General features: G+C 34.8%; 2 protein-coding genes across 7 annotated transcripts in view; one reads left to right on the top strand and one right to left on the bottom strand.

Annotated features, from left to right (window-relative positions):
* Positions 1-265: 265 nt before the first annotated feature.
* Positions 266-1,120, bottom strand: LOC110993429 (serine protease 3-like). The gene has a single exon (XM_022259693.1). It carries the CDS (start codon positions 1,112-1,114, stop codon positions 266-268), a length of 849 nt encoding a protein of 282 aa, XP_022115385.1. The 5' UTR covers positions 1,115-1,120.
* A 2,475-nt stretch (positions 1,121-3,595) lies between these two features.
* The window catches only part of LOC110993388 (talin-1), a 61,831-nt gene continuing 45,109 nt past the window's right edge, over positions 3,596-20,317 (top strand). For 2 of the 6 annotated variants that reach the window (XM_022259643.2, XM_022259642.2), the window contains exons 1-2: positions 3,596-3,712; positions 11,333-11,417. The gene's annotated coding sequence lies outside the window, so the exon portion shown is untranslated. Of the gene's footprint in view, positions 3,713-11,332; positions 11,418-15,430; positions 15,646-20,317 lie in introns of those variants that run through there. The other 4 variants (XM_022259641.2, XM_022259640.2, XM_022259645.2 and 1 more) reach the window with 3 other exon arrangements.

Here is a 20,317-nt window from a genome sequence, read left to right as displayed (position 1 = left end):
ACCAGTCCAGGAGATGCCTACTTAACTAGCACTGTCTAGGAGAGATGTCTTCCATCTCCAGGCAAGGAGTTCCTCTCCTGTGCTTTGCGTCGACAACGAAGTAGTGAAACTCCTGCGTCCTTCTAGCGTTGTTTGAAAGGGGATGTAGAAATCAGATCGTGTAGTTCCATGAAGAATTCTCCGGAGTGCAATCCATAGACTAAAAGGCAATGGTCAAGACTCATACTCTCATAGAAATAAAAAATATTTAAGATAACCCTTTATTTCACCCATAAAACGTAGTCTGCGTCAATTTCAGCACCCATGTTGTATAATACGACACATTCGTAAACACGGCCAACTTCACCTCGCAATCCTTCGGCTGAAGCGCCAAAACACCCACCAATTTATCTTCATAATACAACGGCCCAAACTCATGAACGAAGCAGTCCTCATAGTCCGACATATCAACACAGATTAAACTCTCATCCAGCTGTACACCATAGGTTTCATAACATCTGTTCCCGCTTGCCAATTTAAGAGGGAACCTGTCAAAGTCATTAATCAAATACACGCGGCGGTCCATTGTCGCTACTGTCTTCCAGATACTCGCTTCAACATCTGTCACAGGCCGGTCATCGAAGGTCGAAGATCGTAAAGGATATTCTATATTAAATTTCGCCACCGCGATATCGTTGGAAGGGGTCGTGCTATTTGGATTGTATTTCTCATGAATACGCCAATAGAGTATTGGGTAGGACGTGGTGACATTCCGCGCGAAATCGTGCAGCAGAAGCACTCTGTGGGTCGCGCCTTTTTGCCGACAGTGCGCGGACGTCACCACCCATTTGACGAGTACAACACTTGCGAAACAGGCGAAAGACCAGGTGGAAGAGGAGTTTCTGGCTATCGCAGCCACGTAGGGGAACCTTCCGGAGACGGCAATGGAATTGTTTTCGTTTAATGCAATCACCGCTATGGATTTCGCGACGTGATAAACGCCGGAGCCGGGATAATAATCGCGTTTTCGCTCCTCAACAGTTATTTCTGTGGCAAACTTGACCATCACACATACAGCCATTATAGCCACGAGAACTATTGATGTAAGAATAATACATGCCGCCTTCATAGCCATTCGGATTAATTTTGTAAATTTATATTTGACATCGTCATATCAACGAGTATAGAGCAGCTGTTAAAATCATTGTCACTTTGATTAGGCATCTATGGCTATAGAAAAAAAATGTTGCCATATTAAAAATCAGCTTCGCAAAGACATATTTTGTTTGTAAAATATTTTAAAATATGTACAAATATATACCCTACATTAGATAATTTAGTTAAGTGTTATTTAGTATTGCAATCCATTCTCTCACATTGCGAGAAGGAAGTGCATTCTCAGCCTTTTAATAATTAGTTTTTGATGAACTCTGAGTCAATTGACTCAGAAATGAAGAACCAAATTTGGTTTGGGGGCAATATCCATAGCGCTGACGCAATTTTGGAAGCCAATACTGAGATCGGGATCTCGGTTGGAAATTAGTGTATAGTTAAGTTATATTCCAACTTAGGCAACAGGCCAAGTTTCATCAAAATTGACAAATAAAAAAAAAGCTGTTGATGACAATGAGATAACAAAGCGTCGACACCTTTAATTTAACTGTCTGAATTTATCATAAGAAGATTTAATTTAAATCCATTTAATTAATTTCTCTACACCAGTGTTTTCCAACTTTTGTACCATGCCCCAACTTAAACTTTCTAAAATAATGTAAAAATCGAATTGCTTAAGAAACACCGCACTTTCCTCTGGCAAAGTGTCCGAGGCTCGTCTGATGCTAAGTGGCGTGCTAATTTCTGTCGGTTTGCCTCCTCTTACGTAAAAATTAAAAATATGAGTCTCGATTATATATTGCGGTCAGGTCGTGTGTATCATTCATATTAATATAATTATTCATGAATGGTGGAACAGGAAAACTAGATAATGTGAATCACAGAATTTTATTACGTAAAAATATATATTACAACTAATGTGTCAAACGATTTTGACATAAACAACAGTCATACGAGTATATTATATATATATGCAATTTACATAAATAAGAATAATTTTGTTGTAGTCTCCAAAAAGAATTTTACTCCTTTTTTAATAGACCACCAAATGGGCAAATATAAATGTATAAAATAATAATGATAATAAACAAACAAACAAACATAAATTATTTATTCATGTAGGTAATATAATGTATACTTATGAACATCAAAAAAATAAATATACATTAAATGCTTCTAATTTTACATTTACGTCCTCTTTTCTTTTCTTTGTCCTCTTTCAGCAGGAGGCATGGTGAAATAGGAGCACGCACTTACATGGGTACTCGTGGGAACATATTTTAATATAAGTATGTACTATGTCCATCATAATAAATCGTTCTATTTATCTATCTGTATGTAGAAGATAGAATAAGTATGAGTCAATACTTATGTTATTTGTAGTGATAACATATCACATTATACATATATTAGTATGTTTTCAATTAATATTAATTACAAGGTTTCACACAAATAATCATTTACAATATTTATTTCCAACAGTATTACATTAAGTTGATTTTTAAAAACTCTAGTAGATCTTTCAGTGTTTTGGTAAATTATAACAAAACTTGATTTCTGTTGTTCTCACGAGTATATAAGTGCGTGCTCCTATTTCGCCATGCCTCCTGCTGATAGAGGACAAATCTTTTTATTTAATTTATTATTCGTTAATACTCAAGATGTCATATGGAACATGGTGTAATTGTTGCAGCTCCTTACTAACGTTGTGTAATAGAAAAAACTTGGCGATTAAAAAGAGTTTATTGCCAGTTCTTCTCTTCCGCCGCCTCTTCTACGCCCTTGATTTGAGAACTGGCAGTAAATGTAAAATTTGAACCATTTAAGTACATATATTTCTTTTTTTACGTTCATAAGTGTAAATTATGTTACCAACGTGAATCAAAGATTTTGAATTTTTGAATTTTGAATGTTTTGAATACACCAGGTATAGCTTTTACATCGTAAATTTATTTGTGTTAATGTAAATGTAAAAGTATCGAAAATAAAAAACTATCATTATTGTTTCTTCATAATAGTGGTCCTAAGGATCAAGGATATTGAAGTGCATAGGGTAATATGGGAAGGTACATATTAATACGCGGCGTCGCGTCGGTTTGAAAACATTGATTTTTTGAAGTTAAATGTATGTATTAGACATAAAGGGAACCGATTCCATTTATCGCATTTATATTCTGAAACATTACCCTTGCTCAAGAAACACCTAATAGACCAAAAATATAGATGAGTCAGCGTGGCTCACGAAATGCGCGAAATCGCCTCTTGAAGTCATACGATGATTCAGATGCCGACAAAAATCAATACTTCAGTCCAAAGTTACAACTGTTGTTAAAGCCAAACCAAAGCATTATTATGTAGAGCGTTTATTTCTTAATGTAAGTCTGGCATTAATTTTGTTGTAATGTTAACTAAAAGTATGTTAATTAACCGTAAAGTTTATTAATAGCGAGGGAAATTTCAATTAATTTGACATGAATGTAGAGTCAAGTGACGTTTGACTAATTTCACGCCAGGGGGAGCAGTGTGCTCGTGATGTTGTTACACACAGAAGGGCGTGTAAGTGCTTGTGCTAAAAATTAGGTGTAAAGTGGTAAAGAAGTGTTTAAAATCAACAAAAACGGTAAGTTGTTAAAGATAATAGCTTGATGGATATTATAAAGTAATGTCGATTATCTAAACTTTATAGTTTTCCAATACGAAATGGAAATCTATACATCTGTCTGATCAGATGTATAACCCGACCGAATTGAGGTCGGGTCATTAGCGTTGGCGCTATACTTGTTCCCGTTTTACTTGATTTTGCCGTGTTATATTCCCGCCATCTTGACCGAGCTTTCAGGATTTCCTACAAATAAAAATATCGATCGAAAATTTTTAAACATCTTCTGCTTTTCACATTATTCTCGCAATCATACAAATTACAGAAATATAAAATTGCTTCTCTGAAATGACTAAATGGCTATTCGAACCGTTATTAGACTTAATTGTCGTTAAATATCGATTACTGCAGTATTTGCAAATTTGGGCATAAGATGTATGGTTTCGTGCTTCGAAATGCGTTAAGTATTTTAGCATTGAATTTACGTAAGAACAACCAAGTTTCCATCGGCCTTGTAGCACCTACATATACCCATATAGAAATGACATCAGAATTTTTAAATAGCTCTATCATAGATAAATCACCATATTGACTTATTTCAATAGAAGAAGCACTTCTGCATCAGGATTACTACAAACCTTGCTAATACCTTACAATGTTGTAGTAATTTTACAAAGCCAATTGTATTCATGGCTCATAAAATGCTCTACAATTCATTAGGTTCGCAGATGATATAGCTTTCATAGCTGAAAGGGCAAAAGAATTACAAGACTTAGTTTCTAAACACCTCAAACATATCAAATTGAACGATAACACCTTGGAGCAAGTTACCAAATTCAAGTAACTTGGGGGCATAATAACCATTGACTCCAAATGTAGAGCAGACGTCGTTGCAAGGATAACCATGGCAAAAAGAGATTTCAACCAGAACAAACACCTATTTAAAGCCAACATAGCATGCAGAACATGAAAACGACTTATAAAAACATGTCTGGAGTATTGCTCTGTATGGTAGCAAAACATGGACTCTAACTCTAAAAGTGCAAGGCAGGCAGGCAAATACTTAATGAGATGTGGTGCTGGAGGAGAATGTTAAAGATAAGCTGGACCGAAAAGAAGACCACTGAAGAGGTGCTGGGTATGGTTGGAGAAGAACGAAATCTGCTGAGTACCATTGAAAACCGAAGAGGGAAGATGATGAGACACCTGGTGCAACACGACAACTTCCAGGACCACCTTGGAGGTGAAGATAGAAGGCAGGAGAGGACGAGGAAGACCAAGATTGGCTTACATAGATCAACACTGACGCAGAACCGCACTGAGTGGCGATTAATCCTTAGAAAAGAGCCCATCTCTTAAATTGTATGATGATGAAATTGCTATGCTGGTCCTACCAGATTTTTAGGTTCTAATAATATATTGGTATAATGTTATAAACTTACTTCAGCACTTACCTTTGTCTTTTTCCTATATAAAAGTTACACAATTTATAATTAAAACTGAAATAATTTTGCCCTAACCCTTGACTCTGAAACATTAAGTTATGATTAAGTTCAATACACTAATTACCATTTGATAGAAATTTTAATTGTAGGGCAGGGTGCTTTGGTTAAGCTTACCCTGGCTGGGAGGAACATGAACCTAACCTAGTTTTAGGTTACTTATATCATAAATCCAATGACTTTGACTGCACAGTGAATAGTGTGTAAAAAATTAAAACAGTGGTGCTACTTGGCTTCAGATTTCTGTTTTATTATATTTTTTTTCATATAGACAAGTAGGTGCTACACATAAGGCATGCTGGTATCCTCTGATTCGTTTTCTTCATCATACAAGCAGTTGTTAAATGTGGACATTAAAAGAAATAATAAGAATTATTTATGCAACTTGGGGTTGCACAGTATTTATGACTAATGCCCAAACTCAATAATTATTCCACTTTCAGACATGAATACATAGAGACAGACAAAAATGGATTCAGATAGGTTATTTTAATTAGGCGTAAGACAGATTTGAGCTTAGTTGTGAATAATTGATGAAGAGGAAGCTAACAGATCAATTATAAAATCAAAGGCACATAAAAGGCCTTTTATACACACATATAAAACAACTATGCCAAGTGTTATAATATAATATTGTATTTCGCCTTACTGGCATTCATGGTAAATGCAAAACCTTTCTTGATTAATACCATGTAAGGTGTTGGTTACATAAATAATTGCTTACACAATGTTATTCAATATTCAAACAAAGGAAGTTTGTTTCTGCATACTTTGCTCTTGAAAAATTTAAATATGTATAACTAGCTGTAGTCTGCAGATACACCCGCATTATTTTGGTTGAAACATGAGTTCTATAGCCTAATGCTTTTCTTTACTTATGTATGTGAAGGTGTGTATGCGGACAATGCTATTGATGCAGGTGTTTTTGCCCTATGGAAATGTTTATTTAAGTTAATTCCCCGAAGCTTAAACGAGTTGAGGCTTAAATATTGTTTGTATGTCAGGATTTTTGCATAGTTGGTGTTAAACGAAGCGTATGAGTCTGGTAGACAGGAACATGAAGGGCAATTTTTTATATAAGTGTAGATTTAAAAAGATTTTTCTATTTGCTAGATGTGGTTATGAACTTTAGTTGTTGATATTGATGTATTTTATGAAACTGTATTACATCACTTGGCGCTATTATCAATAGTTGCCGCGGCGTAGGCGATTATAAGCGTATGGCCCGGTCTGTGAAGGACACTTGCTGTGTCTAGTACATTCCAAACCAACAATGGGCGTGGAGTGGCGGACGCAACCGCCGCATCGCGCATGTCGGGAAGCGGATAAAGCTCTGCTGTTACAGCATCCCGCATAAGGCGATTGTTGGTCGCGTCTCGGTAGGTTATGCGCTATAGATTTCCCCTAGTAAAAAAGAATTTTAGTAAGTCTTCTTCACACCATCTCCAAATCATTATTTCATACAGAGCCATAAAATATTCTATAGCCTATGTTTATCAGGGATAATGTAGAGTTCTAATCGTAAAACATTCTTACAATCTATCCAGTAGTTTTGTAATAAAATCTTTCCTATATATATATATTACTGTAGATAATTATGGAGTAGCATGTTTTATTAGTGTTGGCGCAGTGGCGTTCATCCCTGATGTTGTACCTTTAAATACTGACAATGTACAATGGATGTTTATGAGAATTTATTATTGTACGGAGAAGACCGAATATTGTGATGAGGGTGTGACCAAAAAGATTAGGTAAATTTGTCGAATCTCGGCTCCACCTTACCAAAGCTCTAAATTTTTTCAACATATTTTAATCACTCGGCAATGATTATCATTTGTAAAATGAAAGAGGTTACCAATTTTTGGCTTTAACCTAACCTTAAGTCGAATTGGTTCGGAAATACTTTTGTGGGCGGCCGGTGATGATGCCCAAAAGCTGCCTTCAATTGCTCAGTTGTGAAACAACGGACGTCGAGGTGATAATGGCGGAATTAGAGATATTTTGACGTCCGTAAGTAATTTACCATAAGTTGATTTAAAGTCATAAAGAACAGCTCAGTTTGATGATTACATCAGCGGAAGTATACTAAATATAATATGTAGGTCGGTCGGTTTCACGTTCGCGTAAAACTGTTTAATGATTATAAGTAAGAAAAGCTTTATTGCATACAATAAAAACGGTGTTTAGTAAAATGAGAGAGTACAGTAGCCTTGCTCCAACAGATTATAGATAACATCTTGTTAGGTAAAAAATATTCTGTTGGGCAGTCGAAACGGTCTTCAAAGATTTTATTAATTTCCGTCCGATTTTGTATTCGTAAAGGAACCATTGAATAGGTGATATTAGTTGTTTCTACTACGTATATGCGTGTTGTTCCGTGAGTATGTAAGTACGTAATCCCATTTCACCATGCATCCTGCAGATAGAGAACAAATCTTTTTATTTAATTTATTTTATTATTCTTTATTACTCAATATGTCATATGGAACATGGTGTAATGGTGTAAAAAAAACTTTGCGATTAAAAAGAGTGGCGGAGAGTTTATTGCCAGTTCTTCTCTTCCGTTATACGCCCTTGATTTGAGAATTGGCAGTAAATGTAAAATTAGAAGCATTTAAATACATTAAATTTATTTTTTTGAAGTTCATAAGTGTACATTATGTTAGCTACATGAATCAATGATTTTTGTTTGTTTGTTTGTTTATTATCATTATTATTTTATAAATTCAGCCCATATTTGCCCATTTTGTGTTCTATTTAATCTTTTTTTGTTCCTCCCATACAAAACGACAATTTCATGTGTAATGACCTATTATTTATTAATGATTTTATTACATTGTTGCACACGGGCCTTGATCCAAATGAACACAGGTTTTTATGGGTTATCTTGTAAAAGTTTGAGGGCGTGGCGACATACTCTGCATTAAGTTTCCGATGGAGGTCTTTTTTGCGAATGTACTAGAGGACACAGAGAAGTCCGGCGACACACTTGCGACTTGCGAGCCCTCTGGCGTTGAGTCTCTTAACATCAGGTGAGCCTTCTCGTTTGCCTTCTGTAAAATAAAATACAGAACATGGTCTATTCCCCTGAGGACATATATATATAATGCTATGCCTACAGTATATGTAACAAGTTGTCTTTCCTAAAATATATGACTATATTGTAACCATACTGTAAAAAAATAATAATATATATAAAAATAACTTAACATTTTAAATTTTTTTACTGCGAATGTTCTTTTAAACTTTTTGTTTATTGTTAAGCAAAAACTTACTAAAAAGCGAATTAGATATCAGATAGGCACTTAACAATGCTCTAAAATAAACCATTATAACATCAAGCAAAAAGTTGTTTCCGAGTTTAAGCGATATATGCACCACTGGACCACTGAGATGCCGTTTTGTTTACACGTAATGCGAGATGTGGAATTAATTCCGCGAAGTAACGGTGTTTGGTTCCTGTAGATACAGCGTTGTGCTGATTAATACTGCAACATATAAATGTATTCTTTTCCAACAACCACTAATTATAACCTTTTTATAGGGCGCCCTCTTCTTCCCCTTGATTATTTTTATGGAAATAAATAAACAATAGGCTATACCAAATATGAAAAGACTCTTTTAAAAAAAATATTTTTTTATTATAAATAATATTAAGTTACAATAGAAATTTATGTAGTTTTAATTAATCATTTATATTTAATTGTTTTCTTAATAATAGCTAATTAAGAAAGGTTCTAATCTAACGAATGACACCAGATGTTTTAAGCATTTTCTAGTGATATATTCTGATGAGTTGTAATATGTTTATATGTCATGGTCACTTTGAATAAACAAGTTCTATGTAAGGTGAACATACATCTTGTTATATAAATGGTATATTTAATAGTAAAGTGTACCTGAGATGATCACTTTGAAAGCTTTATGATAACAGGTAATTGTAATACACAAATAATTATGTAAACAAACGGGCCGAAATTTCATCTGATAAGTGATACCGCCGTCCATGGACACTCAAAGACGGAGAGCTCGCGAGTGCGTTGCTGGCCTATTAAGAATTAGTATGCTCTTCTCTTGATTGATACAAATTTAAAATTCTCAGATTTGTAAGATCAGTATACGTTCCATCGGACTAGAAAGCGTGTTAATGATGGATTTTGATAAAATTACCGGAAGTATGTGAGAGTGGGCGCGCCCTCGCAACACCTAGGGTTTGGAAAGTTGTTTTTCGATATCAGATCATAAAAAGTATGTAGGATGCAATTGCTGTCATGCGTTATTGGAAGTGCCCAGGCGGGCGAATTCAACATCGTAAGAAATAAATTAACAAAATATAACTTCTATAACAATTATATTTCATGACTTGTTAAGCTATCGCGGAATGTTTAAAGGTTTTATTGATTTTTGCTTTCGTAAAAAAGCACCAACCTTTTGGTATATATATATATATATATATATACTAGTGACCCGCCCCAGCTTCGCACGGGTGCAATGCTGATGAAAAGCAGGTTTTTATTATGTATTGTTATTTCCGTCGCTGGAAAGCTCCGATAATATATGCGACATATACCATCACGGACTTTTCTGTAGACCTTATCAATGTGTACAATACTTAGTACATTATTTTGATAAAACTCGTAGGGTTCAGCCTGCGTTTGCAATGTAAGCGGAAAAAACGTAATTATTTACGACATCACATTAGAAACCTCAAAAATAAAAGTACTTCTCCACTATTTAATGGATGTTATTATACATATAAACCTTCCTCTTGAATCACTCTATCTATTTAAAAACCGCATCAAAATCCGTTGCATAGTTTCAACGATTTAAAGATACAAAGGGACATAGGGACAGAGAAAGCGACTTTGTTTTATACTATGTAGTGATGTTACATATATTTCATCTTTGACTATATCCTTAGTATAACAGTTCTTTGTTGTATGTAGTTTAAGTTAGTTGTACGATTACGAAATATATATCGTTATTATTGTGTTACAATAATATCCTAAATATATAAGAATAGCTATATAGCTTTGAAGTATATTAAATGATACAAATTAAAGGGCAAAGTCCATTGCTGTGAGCCATGGACCATCATTATTGTTTTATAAAAAACTTCACACACTTCCAATTACAACTATAAATTAATTTAATAGTTGTAAGTAGAATATATACTTTAATAATAGAAAAACTTGCAAAATAATAGGTGTGTTTGCGAAATATGGAAAATTGTCAAAACAATGTCTTAAAAGTTATATAAGCGGCTCCGCAGTGGCGGCAGTTAGAAGGCGGGCGGCGCCCAGACGTCGGGCGCCGCCCGCCTTCCAGTCGCCGAAAGCTCGGCCCGGGCTGTCTGATTGATGGTTGTAATGTTTTCACATTTTCTCTATGTTTTGAAAGAGATTTGTTTTCATTGAATAGGCTCCAAAACAGGATTTGAAAAATCCTTTCGTCATGAGAACCCTACTATGATCAACATAGGCTATATAATATTTTCAAGGTGGAAAGACAAAGATTCCTATATGCTGCGGAAACTATTGACAATAGAGCAATGTACTACAGTTTTATAGAAGACTACCTACTATATATACATATACTAAAGCTATGCGATGATTTAATGATTAATAATTATTAAATTGGTACTTATTTTTTTGCGATTAATCTGGTAACATATACAGGGTGTGATGTAATTAAAGGAAAATATGACCAGTGGTTAGAGGAAGTTTTGGTGGTTTTCGAGATTTTAACATTTTTCAAAGTTCTAACTTAAATTTTCATGTTTTATTATCCAAGCATTTCTGCAGCTACTCATATCCGAAAATATATCGATTTTGAAAAAACTTTATCTGTTATCTACGTTGGTAGGTATTTTTATCTATAAATCTGATTTTTCAATTAATTTGAATATATTTACGTCGAAGACTGGAGCACAGTTCACTAGGCTGCGAAACTAACTAGACTCTTTAGGTCATAACTCTTTTAAAAAATAACTCAATTTAAAAACATTTCCCAAAAGGCTGGTGGAACACACCCTAATATAGGTTTTCGCAGGTGCTGGTAGCTGTTCTGTTTATTTTACAAATGTGGTAGATAGTCTTAGAAATTGGAAAATGAATTGTATTTTTTTACATTGTTACAGATATTGAGATGTGAAGAGTTGGACTACAAAAGGTGCCTTTAAGTGTTCACGAGATCGCATACGACACGAAAACGACAACGAAAAGGTAAGATTTTTTAATAAATGTCAGCCATTTTCACCTTACATAAATAAAGATACCGCCCTATATGGACGCTCTCAATGCCAAAGGGCTCGCGACTGCGTTGCCGGCGTTTTAAGAACTGGTACGCTTTTTTTGAAGGACCTTATATCGAATTGGTTCGAAAATACTTTCAGTGGGCAGCTGGTTCGATATAGAGGTGGTGCGAGGCAAAACCAACCTGAAGAAACGGTCAGTTGTGGAACGACTGTCTTCGGATTTTATGTTCTGCCTTGATGTATTTAAGGACCCCTGATTTCTACTGAAAAGCTTTATTAAGATTATTTATAAACAACAAATTCCTTTAGAAAAATCGACTGAAAAAGCCCTCAATATTATCTGTATATAATTATTGTCTTCTCAAGAGATCAATATAGATAGTATGATTATTTTAGGATAGTTTTTTGTACCAAATATACAAATTATTTTAGGTCTGGGCCTCAAATTTCATTTATAGCAAGTAGGTGATCAGCCTTCTAAACCACGTGGGTCTAACACCGGTATTACGATGTGAGTGATGCTACACCCTCAGTGATGGGAGTATCTGAAGCTAGACACTGGTCCATGTGAAGAACATGAAAAATGTTTTATTAAAACAAAACAACTTAAAAAGATTTCGTTGCTCACGCAGTGGGGGTTTAATGTTGCTTAAAAGCACGCGAGGGTTGTTTCTCTTCATCTCTGACTTACCCTGCATAAAGATAAATTATCATGTGGCGTGATAAAAAATTTTGCTACATGTATACATATATATAGACAGTATTGGGTTTATAAATCCAGGATATCATCGCACTCTGTTATCGATTTTCGTTTAGTTTTGTTTAATTTTTAGTTTCTCTTATGTTTGCCGTGAGTGATTCACATTAGAAATAATATTTGATTTTTCTTGTAACAGTCTGTGTCGAGGCATGCTTTTATAGATAAGTAAAAGCCTCAAATGTTGAATATATTTAAATGATTCGTTTAAATTAAATTATTTTTTTAAATTACAGTAAAATCTCTTTCTTCGCGGGGCATATGTTCCATAAATATGCCGCGAATACAGAAACTGTGAATACAGAATGGTAATTTATATGGGTTTATAGGGGATGGTGATTTATTTGTGTTTTTTATTTTGGCACCTAGGAATACGAAATAAAAATCACAAATATATAAGAAAATAAATTTTATTGATGTTATTGAACATTTTGATTATGTAATCACTATTCTCAGGCTTAGCAATGGTCATCATAATCATCACAATTTTTGTAACGTATATGAAAGGTGAAACAATACAATAGGCAAAGCGGCAACATTTAAAAATACATTCCTACAATACTTTATAACTTTACAAATAAGGTTGATTTCTTTCTGTTTGTTTACGTTTTCAAAAACGCTGACCGCGGTGTTTGCGGCAAAGGCGACATAGGCGGCTTAGGTCAAAGTGCTCGGCGGTACTTGCAAATGATATTGCGTTTCGAATTTTATTATGTATAATTTAACACCGTATTACCTCGAAGTCCGTCGTTCCACAACTGCGCGTTTTTCAAGGCAGTTTTTGCCTCGCAACACCACTATGTGGTACCAGCTGCCCACTGAAGTATTTCCGAACCAAGTCGGGTCTTTCAAGAAAAGAGAGTACCAATTTTTAAAATGCCGGCTACGCTATGAGCCCTCTGCCATTGAGAGTATCCATGGGCGGTGGTATCACTTAAGAGGTGGTCTCCCGCCCCCCTGTTGTTTGTCCCCTGTGCTATATAAAAAAAATACTAAATATGTAGCCAAAAATGGAAAAAATCATATAATAAGTAAGAGTAATAACAGTTTTCTTGGCTGCAATTTTGGATTACAAGTTTAGACTTAGTTTTGTGTAAGATGACTGTCTTAAACTCACTACGATTTTCAAACCCCTTTATAATTATGGTACAGTATTGGTGCTCCTAAGTACCAGCTTTCTTCAAATTCAGCGAAGGACATGTCCATTTTAATCTTCTATGTATTACTGAGCTCGATTCTCTCTTTCTACGCAGAGACATTTCTCTGTGGTCGGCTCAAAGACCGGCAACGCAAACACTAAAATGGGTGTTCATGGCGTTGACCGCTCTTCTTTTGGGGCGTCCCGTAGGCTAGTTTGCCTTTATGCTATATGTTTGTTTTTTTAATTGTCTCCGCTCAAAGGTACAAATTAAGATATAGTCTATCTTAAGTCTAATATGTAGTTTTTAATTTTACTAAAAAGGATATTCAACATAAAGTGCCCAAATAACAGTAATGATAATATGTATTAACAATGTACACAATTAGATACCGCACGATTGGGTGAACCCTCATTTTTGTAAGCAGTTAAGTGATTTATCTATCTGGATTGTTTATGAACAAGTCCACAATTAACCTCTTTTCATCCCCAATATTTTCTTTGGAAACTATGACAACTTGGAACCCTTCCTGTCAACACACCCTCACGTCTTGCAGCATTAAGCTCGAGTCGTCGCACAGAATATGCATAATTGTTGCTACCCTTTTGAAATTGTGATTCGTTTGAGATAGTGTTAGCATAATAGTTTATGTCCCGCTGTTCCATCCACCATTTTTGCTCGTTGATTGACGGCTTTGGAAATTTTGACATCATTTGATTTAACGTCGTATAACAAAGTCTGGTACTCGGCTTTCTGTCAGAGATCCGTTTTGTGATCGTTTGTTTTTCTGATGAGCAGGTGATCAGGTTCCTACTACCTCCAGAGATTTTAAACGATCAGGATCATGTCAGTAAAAATGTTTATGTACATGTGACTTTTAAATACATAATTGGAAATTAATACCACTAAGTACTAATAATACCTACACGCAGTAGGTTTTTAAATCTCTTGAATTGTTTTAGTAACTATGGAACTCAGATCACTTAACATCAGATGAGCCTCCTGCCCGTTCTATAAAAAAAAGATACGAAATCAAATATTGAGTAATTTTTATGTTTACAGTTGTATGTTGTTGTAGTATGTTACCACTCCAAGTTTTATTATTTTTTAATTTTCAGATGCTATATATTTAAAATAATTAATAAATATTACTTTTAACTATCCGCTAAGGTTACTTCTCAAATCTTATGACATGGTGGTCACGCTTAGCGCTATGGCACGGCACAGCGATTTTTTTCCACAACATTATTTATTATATCTTATCAGTTACTGCTAATGCGATAGAACGATACAATAATAACCACACCGATTATTATCCTACCTAAAGGCATTAAAAAAATATAGACATTAAGAGCCTGTTTCACAATGTATGGATAAAGTGCCAAATAGCTATGCAACACATAAATTATTCGAAAGATAAAAGTTCCAAATAAGATACTTGTCATTTCATGACGTATAGCGCTATCTGACAGTCGTGAAACGCAAAAATACTATTTTTGCTACCAATAAGTAATAAATAGCTAATTTGGAACTTATCCGGATATTGTGAAACAGGCCCCAAGTATATTAACTACATAGATCTTATAACTTACAATATAGCGAGCAACTCTTTTTAGCTCAGCCATTATACAACAAATAGTAGACCTCAATAGAAAGTGTAATTCGTAGATTTGAATGTCGTTTAATAAATCTAGCAATTTATAGCCTTAAAGCACATTTAAATCTAGTTTATATTTTAAATAGGTAGCGGTCAAAATAAAAGTTGCTTCGCATGTAGTACATAAGGGTATAAAATATATACATCTCATTTTTGTTGTCGAAATTGTAGAGATTAACGAGAGGTTCAGAGTTCGATTCGAATCAATAAACAATATCACAGGAAATCCGAGAGTTGGATGCATTTCCATCTTTCAGCGTCTTTTCACCCTCCGAATAACATCCCCTTTTGTGTGAGGGTGATAGAGGATTGTCAGTGCGCATGCGCGAGGCAACCCCAAGCGTTTGGGATGGTCCCCGTAGAGAAATCGGGTACCTAGCTTGTGCTGGGATCTAAGAGCATTCCTTCGCGGACCGCCCGTGCAGACGGAGGTCCCACTCTCTCAATCCCGGGTTACTCTTAACACATCCTTACAACTTTTAAATTTATACCCGGCGTACTTCAAGGTTCTATATTGGGACCTTAAGGTGTTCCTTTGTACGCCGTGGCTAAATCCTATATAGAAGTTTCCATGGAGTGAGAGAGTGAGGGGAATGTAGTATTGTTTTAAGTGGGAACGAGACGGCAACATGAGCAGAACTAGGTAAGTGCCACTCGAGCCACGTGTTCAAAGTACTTGAGAGTTACGATTGCGTTTTATGAATGATTTTATTTTTTATTATATTAAGTTTTATCTGTTAAAGTAGCAAATTGTAGTGGCGAAAGCTTAATTTATGGCTGGGCGCGTCTCTCAATACTGTGGTCATGCATTGATAATGGGTGCACCAAGTTATTTACATCATTTGCTCTTGATGTTAAAATATTATAAATCACCACGTTGTTTCGCCAATTGATTCCTTTAATGTAGAAAATTTGAAGGGACTAATTAACCATATTTCTTACATATGGAACATTTTGCGATTCAATTTGGTGAATAAAAATGTATGTATGTGTACCTTTAACGCTGGCATTGCATCCTCACTGTATTATTGCAATACTTATACGTTAAGGAAAGCCCTAGCTCCGGGGTCTGGGGCCTGGTGCAAAGCACTAATGGGTTAGTGTCCTCCTAATCCTACTTAAATTTAAGTGTCACGTACTTTGTGTTATCATTCGATGGCTAAGTTGATTTAAAACATTACAGTGCAGTCGTTCTTAATATTATCACAATTAAACGATAGTCTAGTTTTACTTTATGTTTATTGTATGTACATACAATAAAGTTGTAGTAAAACTAACCAAATAAATATGAATTGAAAGTTATTATAAGAAATGAATTCACTTAGCATCGATTTAATGAATTGTAAGAGGTTTATATTTTTATTTTTTATTTAGTTTATTATACAGCTGTGCGCCTTTGTAGATAAACATTTTTTGTCGTAGTTCTTACGTATTTCGTCTATATTTTTAAATATTAATATTCTATTTAAAGTTAGACAAAAAACGTAAGAACTTTAAATATATATATATATATATATAATAAGAAGTGAATTATGTATATAAACATATACATTACAATATATATTTAAACTACTTGAATGTGTGTAAAGTAAATGGTGTAGAGATTTTTCTGTGCTTTTTTATTCCATAATCGTTTTATTTATGTTTATGTTCATGTGGTAAACTTTTTTTTTTAGATTTAAGCATGTAGCATGATTTCGACGCGTTAACGAGTTACAATTATTAGGTTTAAGAGCATGCATCACACATCACATCACATTGTTGCATGTTTCACCATTGCCGAGTGTTGAAGCTTATTTTTTTTTGTGCAATCAATATTCATTCACGGAATGTTCTCTTAACATCCATTGACTACCCCATGGGCCAATTTGGATGTAATTGCAAGTTTTAATGACATAGATTGTGGCCGCGTGTCTCGTGCGTCGTCAAAATTAATAGTAAAAAGGTTTGGTAGTGTACTTAAATATATATCAGGGGGCAAACGGGCAGAAATGTTCACCTGATTTTAAGTATTCCACGGAAAATGTTCGCGATTGCTTTGCTGACCTTGCTCATAGATATAATGTATGTTGTAAAATAAAGATTATAGTTATAGAAAGGAAAATGCAAGTGATATTCCAACTAAAGTTCTTGTCTCTTCAAATGGTATATTAATTGTATATGATTGGAATTCGGAGCTTTTGCCTACTTAATTTTTCTCATTTATGATAGATAAAACTTTACACTGGTAATAGTAATAGTTTTCAGAATCTGGGTAACAACTGGCTTTAATTGTGTTTAAAACGTAAGCCCTTAGGGGCTTCTAGACGGGCTGTTTTTTTTAGCTGCAAGAGTGTTTATTTTTGTTTACGGCTAGACTTTGTAATACTCGGCAATATTTTTAGTAAAGTAATATATTGCCAAATATGTTGTGAATCTCCGATGAATGTTTAGTGTCCCGGCCGTGTTGCCGGAGATCGCTCCGGCCACACGGCCGCTTTGCAATCGAAAGTACAAAAAGCTTACTTTTACTCTTGCAGCTATACAGTTTTGTGACAAATGGCCTGTCTGTCTAGGAGCCCCTTAATATATATATTTATTTATTTACACTTAGTTATACAACCATATATAAAACATACATATCAGCATTTGTATATGTACTAAGATATTTTTTTTATTTTTTTATTTCTGAGATTAACAACTTTGTGCACTATGATCCGATTATGGCTTGGCGTTAACTAATGAACAGCCTTTATTGAAATGTTAGTCTGTACAGTTTATTACTGAGACGAAATATCTTGTCACAGTATGATATTACATTATCCACCCTACATGAGGCCATTATGTTAAATTCGACGTCCACTCCACCCTAATTCGTTAATAGAATCGCGTATCCGATATCCGATGACGACTTCCGGTTTCCTGTCCAATATTTCGTAGATTTTCTTATCGTTGTCGTTAAATAAATCTAAGATATACATATATTTCTTATATATGGAGACGGGCTAACAACATAGTTGAAGGGGAGAAATTGACAGAGGAAGCAAAGAACAGATCGAAATAAAAAGTTTAGGAAGAGGTCTTTACATGAGGGGTTCTGCAGAACGCGATTGGAAAAAAGTACACTCATGAACATCAATGGAAAACATGTTAAATTGATTAAAAAAAATTATTTACTACCAGTTCTTAAGTCAAGGGCGTAGAGCGGGTAAGAAGAACTAGCAAAAAAATCTCCGCCACTCTTAAATCGCCAAGTCTCAAGTGAGTCATACAAATTGTTTGAACTGAACAAAAGTAATCCCAAGGATCTTTTAAATAATCGTCAAATTTATAAAAAGCTTTTTTCATTCAACGTAAACGTTTAACGAGAGCTTTGAATTTATTCAGCACCAAACAATTTGAATAATTTCGAACTAACAACCATTTGATATGTAATTTTTTTTACATCACTAATTAAAGTGGCTTCATTACTATCATTATGTACGTATACAATGAAAAATGGTCTTGTTCTTGATGAAAAGATCGTACCAGTTCTTAAAAATCCAGCACTTGCAAGCCTTCTGTAAATGTCCATATCCGTGGGCGCCATTACTTAACATCAAAAGGGCCCGTTCTATTAAATATAAGCAGCGTTGAGACGCCAGTCAGGTCGGCGTCGGCGTCATTGACAGTACGCATGCGCGAATTTGCGAATATTATATCGACCAAAATTAGTGGCTAACTCGACTTGCCACTAATTTTGATTTTTCATGGCCTTGAATGTGTGCCTTGAATATACGTGTGGGCAGGCCAGATGGACAGACGACTTGATAGAGATAGCAGGGAAAGACTGGATATTGGCAAAGATATAGATCCGGGAACGCTTGGATGAGGCCTTCAAATGGGGACCATCCTAGCGACCAATATATGTCTACTACAGTTTTATAGAATACATCAAAAGTATATTTACCGAAAGCTTTAGGCTATAGAACATCGTGCTACCGAATTAATGCGGAACCGCAGAATACAGATGATATTAATTAAAACAGACATGTCAGTTAAATCCTCTTGTCAAATGTTATTTAATTAATAATTTTTCCAAACTCACGCGGAGGATACGCTTATCGCGGCAGTGCGTTGCTCTCGACAGATTCTAATGAATAGGTTTTAAAAGAAACATTATTGAATTTACAGTCGAGGGTCCGCAGATGGTTATTGGCTTTGATAAAGTTTCAAAATGCTTAACCTAAGAAAGTTATAACACATAGACAGAAGAACGGTGCGGAGACAATTTTAAATCTTTGCACATATCTCTTAGTGTCGTAGATACAACTTTACCGACTTGTATCTAAGTTATCCTCACCATCCCTAAGTCATAGGTAAATCTATTGGGATGAATTGTTTGTATTGTAAAGAGATTAGATGTGCACACTGCACACAGAAATATTATACATGATTTAACAGACGAAACACGAGACGATAATAGATTTGATGTATTGACATTTGACAAAGAGACAAATTGAAGTTTCGTCTTACGATGTTTTGATACTGTTCCATGGGGCAAGGGGCAAGGCGCTATTGTATTTCGTTTGAAACGCTCTATTTGCTATCTGCTGTACTGGATTCAATCTCCATTTATTTATATTAATGCGATAATCGTTGTAATTCTCGTGAAACTAATTGAAAATAGTTTTAAATGTAAATGAAGTCAACAAATCGAAATCGCTTCGAACCGCGAAATTCTTTACGCCTTAATATGATTTTATTTAGCTTACCTTTTTAGTAATATAACAACATATGAAACTTTGATATACTACCCCATATACGAGTAGAGTGTTCGCTTTTCCAGTTTTACTCTTCATAAGAACTTTCCTCAGAGTTCAAGCCCCCTCCAACTTAAGGCCTACCTTTTTGTAAGTTTTTTAATACCGAGGTGCAATTGGGTTTAGCAAGCATCCACCACAGGCTAAATGTAGGCAGGCATTACATTGGGTAACGACACGAACACATCAAAGAGGCCCTCGAGCTTCGGTAATAGTTAATCTTTAAAATTATTAAAATCTTATTGAAAATTAGTACGGGCTTAGTGAATAAGTAAATTTGCTAGGCGAGTTTTTTATATAATTAATTTCTTTATGACCCAACACCCCAGTATAATAAATACCATTATAGCCTATATTAAACTGATATAACCAGGGTTATGATCTTCGTTTGCATATGAATTTAATTTTAAGAGGGAATGCAGTCGATAAATTTTTATTTGGTGTACGTGTTGGTCTAATGGGTTTAACCAGAATTGAATGGAGTTGCTTTTTACTTGTAGAGGACTGTTTTTAATAATAGCGTTGTAGGTCTTG

This window comes from Pieris rapae, chromosome Z (assembly GCF_905147795.1).
Source record: "Pieris rapae chromosome Z, ilPieRapa1.1, whole genome shotgun sequence".
Classification (NCBI taxonomy): domain Eukaryota; kingdom Metazoa; phylum Arthropoda; class Insecta; order Lepidoptera; family Pieridae; genus Pieris; species Pieris rapae.
The sequence above is the reverse complement of the archived record's forward strand: the minus strand, read 5'-3'. Positions and strand labels throughout refer to the sequence as shown.

Excerpts from the sequence above, each read along its gene's own strand:
- LOC110993429 (XM_022259693.1), bottom strand. The coding sequence starts at position 1,114 with ATGGCTATGAAGGCGGCATGTATTATTCTTACATCAATAGTTCTCGTG.